Source organism: Ylistrum balloti, unplaced genomic scaffold (genome assembly GCF_031769215.1).
Source record: "Ylistrum balloti isolate Yb309-2 unplaced genomic scaffold, AGI_CSIRO_Ybal_v1 Utg370974, whole genome shotgun sequence".
NCBI lineage: Eukaryota > Metazoa > Mollusca > Bivalvia > Pectinida > Pectinidae > Ylistrum > Ylistrum balloti.
In genome coordinates this window covers 675,907-686,443 of record NW_026782546.1, presented here as the reverse complement: position 1 = coordinate 686,443, position 10,537 = coordinate 675,907, and the positions used below count along the sequence as shown (strand labels likewise).

The window sequence follows — 10,537 nt, the reverse complement described above, 5'->3', positions numbered from 1 at the left end:
CACGAGACTTTTACCGTTTTCGTGCTTTCCGTGGAGGACATCGTCAAGCAATACACAAATGCAACATTCAATATTGGACCTGTAACCTAGAGAGATTCTTGACCGATTTTCATTGTTGTTGAACAACGCGTTCGCAAGATATTGCAACTAATGTCACCCTGCGTTTCTTTATCCCTTCGGTATATATAGGTATACATTGTAGTGTAATGGTTCACTTTACCATGGCCGTGGTTATTTATGTGTTTGTATGAATGAATCCGGATGATTACAAATAAAAAATGAAAAAAAGTTAATTAGTAAGAAAACATTGAATTGCTGGACTTTACCTGGCCATGGTGAAGCGAACCCCTCCCTATATTTCCCCCACACCAGACTTATTTCTTGTTATTTGTGTGTTTATATGATTGAACCAGGGTGATTAGGGGGAAACGATGAAAAAATAATTACTAAGAAAATGGTGTAATGCTTCACTTTACCATGGCAATGGTAGATCTACCATAAAGCCCTCCTGCCCCACCCTATGTTCCCCCACCCTTGTTATTATTATTTTTTTTTTAGTTTTATTATGTATTGAGGAACATAATTCAGTAAAGTTATAAAAAGTTATTGACGATTCAGCAATTGAAAACGAACTATAAACCATAATGGTGAAATTTACCGCGGTTCACTTTTATCACTCCATACCGGGCGGTTCTGCGGTTTAGAATGATCATCACCGGCATTTAGGCTTACTTCAGGGCAGTAATCATTTCGAAAGTTGGAGAGATGTCGTCTGCGCTGTTACACGGTTTGCATCTTTTGTTGTTGATGTGGATAATTTTCATTTTAGAATCGCATGCCTACGGCGATATTAGATTTGCCAACACGCCTATCTTCTCCACGAAGACACCGTATTTTTGGGTAAAACGTAGTGATGAAGTCATACGTGAAGATTCAGAATTTGTTTACGAAGGCACGGACACAATCGAATCTGCAAATTCTTGTTTCAGTTTTCACATCAACTCTCTGATTCGTCATGGCATTCGATATCCCGGTTTGAAGTGGATCAAACGCATGGATGAAGTTCATGAAAAATTGACGAAAGCAGCAATAAATTCAAAATCAACATTTATCGAGAAATGGGCAAACCCATTTCCATATGAAAAAGAGCATGCACTAGCTACTTTGGGAGAGACGGAACTTTTTGCACTTGGCGAGCGATTTAGTCAACGTTTTAAATTACTTTTTGAAGAAGAAACCGACAAAATAGAATATTTTGTATCGAGTAAAGAACGCACTTCTGACAGTAGGAAAGCGTTCCATAAAGGATTAACTAAGATATTTGATCCAGATATTGACGATGACCATAACTTAAGCCTACCAGTTCTTGACGACAGCACACTAAGATTTCATGCTGGATGTCAAAAATATATCGACCAGATAGAAAAAAATGATACTGCATTAGAAGAATACTTCAAATTCAAAGATGGACCAGAATTGAAAAGTGTTGTAAGTGATGTTACAGGAAGGATATTGGATAGCGGTGTGGATGCTGAAAACCTACTGAGCGCAGGTAATAAAGAAAGGGAAGATTTTTTCTATGTACACAACGTCTAATTTTCTTGAATTGCATGAGGGTAATGCTGATAATAGACTTGTATCAGCATGAACAGTGAGTAATAGTAAATACAGCATTGTTGATGCAATTACCATATATAATAAAATTTGTGATAAATACTAACACTTCTAGACAATATTTTATAAGTATTCTTATCACAAATTTTATTAGATGTGACATGTCTATATCATATATCACTATCGGACATAAATATGAAGAAATTTATTTCCTATTTAATGAATGGCAGTAAAAAGTAGTTATTTTCGATAGACACAAGTTTAATGCCAAAGTTAGTCAGTGATGTGTCAGTTTTACTTCTTGATCAATTCTCATCAAACTTCACAAACTCAGTCATGAAGCATTGAAATATCTTGAGCAAGATAGAGTTTCAGACTTGTTGGGTCAAGATCACTATTTTTAGAAAATAATTGTCTGCACTTTAGTTGCTTCATTCTTTGAAGGATTCTCATCAAACTTTACAGACTTGTAAAGCATCAAAATTTCTTGGACAAGTTCGAGTTTCACTGTTGTTGGGTCACGATCAAGGTTATCATGACTATTTTTAGAAAATAGTTGGTGTTCTAGTGGCTTGATTCCTTGTGGGATTTTAAGTAAACCTCACACTCTTACTATTGACCATAATATCTCAAACAAGTTTGAGTTTAAGGGTTGTTGGGTCAAGTTCAAAGTCATTGTTACTGTTTTCAGAAAATCATTGTCAGTGCTGTGGTGGCTTCACTCCCTGAGAGATTATCATCAAACTTCGCACACTATGAAAGCATAAGGATATATTCTGAAATTTTGAGTTTCAGGGTTGTTGGGTCAATGTTACTGTTACAATGTATTATTCGTAGAATATCATTGTCAGAGTTCTAGCAGCTTTACTTTTTAAGGGATTTTCATCAAATTACACACATTTTAAAGCACCAAAATATCTTGAACAAGTCTGAGTTTCAGGGCTATTTGGTTATTTTGAAGGTTTTAGCTTTTACAAAATATTTGACAATGTAAAATGGGACAGAAAATAACATGATCAAATTCTTGTTGATATACTTAATTTCTTTTTATGAGCGTGCTAAAACTCACCTTTGAAATTAAATACTTTCAGATGATGTTCAAACAATCCATCAGATTTGTGCCTTTGAATTGGCATTCTATGGCAAGTCAGACTGGTGTCAATATTTTGAACAAAAAGATATGGAAGTTATAGATTACTTAAACGATTTAAAGGTAAGTGAAGATGAATGGACTCGAGACAAATTCCATGAATATATTTGTTGTTAAGGAATGCAGGAAATCAATCATAAATAGAAAGAAAACAAGTATAATTCATTTCTTATTTTAAATAAAAATTCAAAGCACTATTTCATGATACCAGGTCTATACATGAAATTTTGAAATTCGCCCTGATATGAAATTTTGATAGCCCTAATTCTTCGATTTTAATTGAGAAATAAAGTATCAATAGAATTAAATTGTTAAGTATGTGAAAAACATTGCAAGATAAATAGTAAATGTTTATATCACATTGTGCTTTCCTTAAACTTTTCTGAAATAGCATTACTGGCAAAAAGCATATGGATACAAGCTTTCTTCAGAAATGAGCTGTCCTCTAGTTCAACAAATATTTCAAAGGATGGATAATGCTGTCAGTGACTTTGAAGATGGAGAAGAGTAAGACGCATTTTGTTATTGCTGTATATGTCTCGATTTTCATGCCCCTGAGACCAAAGATCAGGGGTCATATTGTTTTAAATCTGCTTGTTTGTTTTAGGGTTTCCACCAAATAAATTGAATTGTATGTTCGATTTGAATCAAATTACTTATATTTCACAAACTACTAATTATCAATAAGATCTTGAATGAGTTTGATGTTGATCAAACTATCAACATTTGCTTTAGTTATCGGACTTGAATATCCTTGAAATAGATTATATGTTTGTTTTTGTCAAATAACTTTAATTTCTACTGGCACTTTGCTTTTTATCAAAATCATGTTACATGAGCTTGATATTGGTCAGAAACCATCTATATTTGCCCAAATTGCAAAACTTTAAAAAATTGAAATAGATCGTTTCATTGTTTCTGCCAAATAAGTTTTTAGTTTTAAGGTAAAATTTGATCCAAATTTGGTTTATGGTTTTATATCAATAAGATCATTATGTTTGATAGTTTCAATTTAGTCAAAATCTGTAAAGATTGGCTAGAGTTATAGGACTTATGAAAATTATAGATTTGTTTTTTTTGTTCTGGCAAATAACTTGTTTTATTGCCAGGCTTGAATCAGAGTTTGTATTGCTTTACATTAGTAACTTAGATCAGTTCAATACTGGTCAAAATCAGTCAACATTTGTAAGACCTATGGGACTTAATACTGAAAATATAGAATAGTAAGAATTTAAACGGGTGAAAACAACAAATATGGCCCACTTCATACATGTATATGCTTTAGTTGCATTTCGTTTTCCTTAATTTGTTGAGAATGTCCCATAGTCCCAATTCCAATCATTATCTTAAACTCATTTAGAAAATTCTTTCTTATTTGCACATGGATTCCTTATGACCTTTCACTTATTTGTACCACATTTGTTCATTTACACTTTTTAGGTGAATGTCCTAGTCCTCATGTTTGCTTAGCCTTCATGAATGGCTTACCATCAGAGGCTTAGTGTTTCTCAGACATATTTTATTCTTACCATGGTACAATCTAACAGATTTGCCCTGAGATGCTGGTAGTTGACCACATGCTCCACATTTTGACCTCCTGCAATATATTTGTAACACATGGTTGATGAACTACCAGCACCCTAGACAAATATATTTAACTCTACTGTGATAATTTGTTTTGTTAACAATTATTACAGGATTATGAAAAATATATAAATTTGCTGTAACAGAAGATTTTTAACTTCAGACAAAGTATTGCTGACATGCATATTGTTAAGAAATTTTGCTGAACTCTTTCCATTGAGTTTTACTGGTACAATGATATTTATATTTGTACAAGAATTGGTTCAGATCTTCCTTATTATTGTTAAAAGATATCCTTGGCAATCTCAGCTAGTCTGAGGACAGGATAGTGATTTTTGTTTAATGTTGTCACTATATACCAGTTATGTGTTGATATGCAATGGAAAATCATCTTGCACAGTAATGTTATTATAGTAACTTTACAAGTTCAAAAACCACATTGTTCATAATCTAATTATTTAATATTAATAAGAAATCTGAATGTAAATGGAAATCTTGTTCTCTCTTTATCTGGTAATGTTATGTAATAAATTTGGAAGTTTCATTCACAACTTCATTGCTGAAATTTTCTTGTTGTGTTTACTGCCAACTTGAGTATCATAAATATTTATGTGGCTTTACATTAAATTTTCTTTTATTGTGCAGCTCCTCTGTTGGGATTTTTCGATTTGCACATGCAGAGACTTTGGGACCATTATATGCTGCTTTGGGACTATATAAAGATTCTGAACCACTGATGGCAAACAATTTTGAAAAGCAAAGGAACAGACTGTTCAGAAGTAGCAAAATTCTGCCTTTTGCAGCAAATGTTGCCTTTGTTTTGTATGAATGTGACACTAACAGTGATGAAGATGACATTGACGAGACTGAAGAAGAAAGTATATATGTGAAGCTTTATGTGAATGAGGAGGCAGTCATTATTCCAGCTTGTGGGAAGATTCTTTGTCTGTACACTGATGTCCGACGGTACTATTCACACTTTATTGATGCTTGTGATTTTGATGAGATATGTAAGAAGAACAAAATTCAAGACCATGATGAGTTATGAATTCAGCTACGACATGACAACTTCATATACAATGTTATCAAGAAACCTGAAATTTATTTGTGGCCTTAGTTTGATGTGACTGTTTTTCATAGTGACAAAAAATGATTGCATATTACAAAATCATGTACTTTTTAAGGGACCTCAGTCAGCAACTGGTACGTTATTTTGGTTAGAGCCATCTGTAGAACATAAGTCATATAACTATAAATATCATCAGAGCTTATGTGGGGCACCACATCTGTCCGTCCATTGTCAACTTTTCCCTTCAAACAATTTCTTCTGATATTTGGCCTGCAGCATACTGTAAAGATCAGCTACCTTTGCTCAAATGTGTTACCTTGATACACTTTTAAGTTCTTTAGATTCAAATTTAAATCTTTAAAAAACGTTTTCTCAATAACCACAATCCCAGGATGCTGATATTTGACTTGTGTACAAATGAATGACCTGGACCTACTTTCAAGGACACAGGGGTCAAGTATGTTTAAACATTCTTCTCCATAACCAAAAGGCCCATGTGCTGATATTGGGCCTGTAGCTTGCTGGAATGATAGCTATCAGGTTTGTTCAAATGAATGACCTTGGCCCATGTTCAAGGTCACAGTGGTCAAATATAACTTTTTCTCAACAACTAAAAGACCCAGGGTACTGATATCAGGCCTGTAATATGCTAGCTGGAAGGACTACTGTCTTTATTTCAATAAATGTGTTAAGAACTTCTTCCTTTATAATTTCAATAAGCAGTAGGTCCTGGTACCAGTTTGCAGAAATTTACTGAACAAGTCTTCTGTGTAGTTAAGCTGCAGAACAGGTGAGTAGCCAGGGCCCTTTTGGCTGTCATTAGATGTTAAGTTTCTGAGCAGTCTTTACGCCCTGATCCACACATATTTCTGTTGATAATGCTGATATCGTTTTTAAGCTTATACAAGAGAAAACGTTTTGAATGAAGAAAGGTAGCTGTCAGTAGCCATTTTGATTTTCATGGTTTTTTGTTTTGTTTATCATGGTATGGCATTGTTTACATGTTTTTACTGCCTGTTCACATGGCAAAAGTCACAGATGCTAAAGATATCAGACTTTGACTTCCATTGCTTTATAACCCATATATCTCAGAAATAAATATTCAATTATTGTATCCGTTAAAATTAAATTCCAAATCACACACTAAAGGTTAAATCACACACTAAAGGTTAATGATGCATGGTCAAAGGGAAAGATCTTAGAAATCAAATTTCATTTCTCTTAATTAGGAAAAGTTTGTAACGTTCTGAAACAAAGTTTCAAAGATTCTGAGTTGAATGGCAAAGGTAGAGCAAAGGTCAAGATCTTAATGCTAAATGTAACTCATGTTTCTTACTAGTTAAATTGCTTTTACTAATTAGTTACTAATTATTAATTACAAAAATTCTATAAACAGGTAAAGGTTATTCAAGATAACATACTTTTGAAATTTGATTGGCATTGTCTTGAAACCTGGTTATGCAAACACCATGCTGAACTTGGTTTTGAATTTTTAACTTTAGAAATATATTAACAGGTACTGTCATATCTCATTTGCTGCTGGAATCTAGATATGTTTACCATTATGAATAAGCATACCATCTTCTGAGCTTTACTAGATCTTCATTATCATTGCCTTCAGTATTTGATGATTTTTTTATGAGTTATGCTTTGAAGATTGTTTTTACTATTTTCAATATCAAATGATGCTGTCAGTCAGTGTATATTCAAAGAATCACTGTCAAAGGGCAAGGTCATTACAGTCATACATCTTTTGTGACAAATATTGAGTTACCTACTTGTGAAGAAATGCATGTATGTAGAACATTGCAGTGTATGATTCCTATTTTCTACTAATACAGGTAAATGCAGTGTTGAAAAATTGTGTGTTGTATGTATGTGTGTGTGAGTGAGAGGCTGTGTGTGTGTGTGAGTGAGGGTGTGTGTGTGTGTGTATTTATGTGTGTGTGTGTGTGTGTGTGTGTGTGTGTGGCAGTGTGTGCATGCTTGCACTCATTTTATTGTAAAAAATCTTTCATTTGCCTGGCAACTGAAACTGTAAAAAAATGCATATCAACTGAAATTTTTTTTTGTAATGGCACATAAATTTTTGCTTAATTTGGCCAAAAGCCATTTTTCCCATGAAGAACATGTATATGATGAAATTTATAACAGAATCTCGCTTGAGTACTCAATGTGAAAAAATCATAATCCAGTCAGTCATTCTGAATTTTTTGCATGATTTATTCAACAAAAAATCGGGATTGATATAAGATAAGCAACAACATGGTTCACCAAACTTTTTAATAGTTCATGTGAGCTTAAATATGGATAACAAGCTGATTATTTCTTTTAATTAAGAATTACTGTGAACACATACATTACTGTACACATGGGATGTGTTATTGGTAAATCTCAGGTTATTTATTTCATATGTTGACATGCATCTTTCATCAGTTGTGATCATATAATTTTTATTAAAGATAGAAATCTAGTTAAATCTAGTCGCACGTTGTGCGTTGTGCTTCTGTAAACAATTTAACACTTTTGACTTCTTCTCAAAAAACCCTGATCCAATTTCAATGAAATTTTACAGAACCTTCCTTGGCCTAAGATGAACCAAAATTGTGAATTATACAGTTCCCAACCCCTAGGGTCCTGAGGGACAGGGCCAAAAGGGGTCATATTGACTCAGATTTCAAAAATCTTATTCTCAGTACCGAGATATGGAAGAAGAAAAAAATTCATGAATGGAAGCATCTTAAGGTGCTTTGCCAAAATTGTGAATTTCATGACCCCAGGGTCTCTCATTTCCCCATGGGGAGGGGGTAAAGTTTATTTTAGTTTATACAGGAAAACTAGATTTTTGATTATAATTTATTTAATTTCCATTGGAAATATTTCAAACTTGGTCAGAATTATGAGTGAAAGATGACAGTTTGATAGTAATCCCCATTTTGATCCTAACTGACACCCAGGAGCTGATGGGCGGGGCCAAAAGGGGTCAAATTGACTTAAATTTCAAAAAAGTTCTTCTCAGCACCAAGATATGGTAGAATCAAATACTCTTTATGAATGGAAGCATCTTAAGGTGCTTTAATTACCAAAATGAGTCTCTAATTTCTTCCTTGGGAGGAATATCTTTTTAGACTTTACTGTAATTTTTCATAGAAAAATAGCATTTTTTGGCATAGCATTGGTTATTTCCCAAAGGAAATAACTCAATAAGAATTATCAGTATAGGATGACACTTTTGATGGAATGCATGTATTGACACTGTCTATATTCAGAGTCAGAAATTCTGTTTCATGGCACTTGATAAATATCCTTTAATCTTTATATTCAATCTCAGGTGACTGTCAAGGCCGCTAGGCCTTTTGTTTTTCAATACAACCTATCTAAAAATGAAAATTGAAAGTGAAATTGTTTAGTTTTAAGATATTGCACATATGAAAGCAATACCCCAACTTGATTATGTTTGCTTATATAGAAAACACTGTTTTATAACTAAAAATATAATTTATGTCAAAAAGAACATGATTAGTGAGATTGATGTATATCATCCATGATTTAATGTGCCAGAGGAAAAATTCCATATAATCAGCAGCATATAATTTGAAACAAATTTTGAATAACTTAGGAGATCAAAATTCTGTAATGGTATATATGGCTGAAGATTGCCAGTTGCTGGTATTTATGAATGTTGAACATATTTCCTGTTTGTTCACATAAATGAGAAAATATCTTCCACAGACAATTGAACTAATCTTAATGTATTTTCCAAGTAAAAATATATGTGCACTTCTGCCAACCCTGAATTTATATCTGCATGAAAAGTCATCATAGCTATCTGGACAGAATCCAGGTAGCTGTAGGAATGAATCTTTTCCTACAACAAAATATAAATGACAACTTTCCACCCAGATGCATGATAATCGTGATGATTTCTATTTTCCCATCATAAATTTTCCATTTGTTGTAGATGAATTAAACATATTCCAGTTGATTCCATATTCAAGGACTAATTTCCAATATTGTGATTTTTGTGCAAGATTATTAATAAGTTTTACTGTCATCATAAAGATCTCATTGAGATGTATTCGATTATCTGTTGCAATACAAAGATGGACATGTTTGATACCTGCTAGTTTGCCTTGGTGTTTCCACTGCTGTTTACCTTTTTCTGTCACATTTGGTATTATTTTCTTGGATTTACCATGACGACATGAGGATGAAGGAGATAATTACCCTATCTGAACAACAAGTCTTATTCTCTTTCTGCAGGGATTACCAATTAAGCATTACTTTTGTTAATACAGTACCATAATGTCATTAAATTTTAGTGTGAATTAAGATTCTGTAAGCAAGGGTCATAAAACTTGGTGTGTACATTTGTCAAACTAAGACTATAAGCAGTGTACCAAATTCAAGGGGCCCAACCTGTTACAGAATTAATATTGCAATACATATAATTTTGTTTCCAGCATATGTGTAGTTGATTTCAGGTACGTTCATCAGTTTCAGAGATACTCTTGTTTTCAAAAGCATGCAACAAGACGGAATCCTACATATTAGTTGATAAAAGTGAATGGAATTAGGGTGGTTGGGTGGCGCAGTGGTAACACGCTCGTCCGGGGTTCGATTCCTGGCACATATGTGAAAAGGTACAGGGTCTTCACTTACCCAACCATTTGGGTTTTCCCCAAGGTACTCTGGTTTCCTTCAATAATAAGACTCTTCGCACGCTTCCATCAGAGTCAACAAAGAGTGATTAGTATTAGCTGGAAATCTTGTTTTGCAATTGTTGTAAAATGAATTAAGTTTAAAAGAAGAATAAAAGAATTGGAAGTTTAAACAGCCTTATTTTTTGTTTTATGGGTGATACTGATAGAAAATTAACACCCCCCAGTAGTATATAGTCAAGGTAATGTTTAGCTGCTTTCGTGTTTTTTCTAGAGTTAACAAACCACATCAGATAATTATATCAAATCACCAGCCGGAAATCAATGACCTGAGTGGGACCTACTTTTTCACAAAATTCCAGTTTACACCTGTGATAGTGACAGATTCTCATAATGTACTGATAATTCACAGTTCCAATGAGTGGTCAACTTAACTGACTGCCAAATTGGTGAAAGAAA

General features: G+C 33.5%; 1 protein-coding gene across 1 annotated transcript; it reads left to right on the top strand.

The window, feature by feature from the left end:
- The first annotated feature begins 765 nt into the window (after positions 1–765).
- On the top strand, positions 766–10,251 carry LOC132559817 (multiple inositol polyphosphate phosphatase 1-like). The gene is made up of 4 exons (XM_060224445.1): positions 766–1,552; positions 2,706–2,827; positions 3,156–3,271; positions 4,994–10,251. Exons 1-4 carry the CDS (start codon positions 766–768, stop codon positions 5,394–5,396), a joined length of 1,428 nt encoding a protein of 475 aa, XP_060080428.1. The 3' UTR covers positions 5,397–10,251.
- Positions 10,252–10,537: the final 286 nt, after the last annotated feature.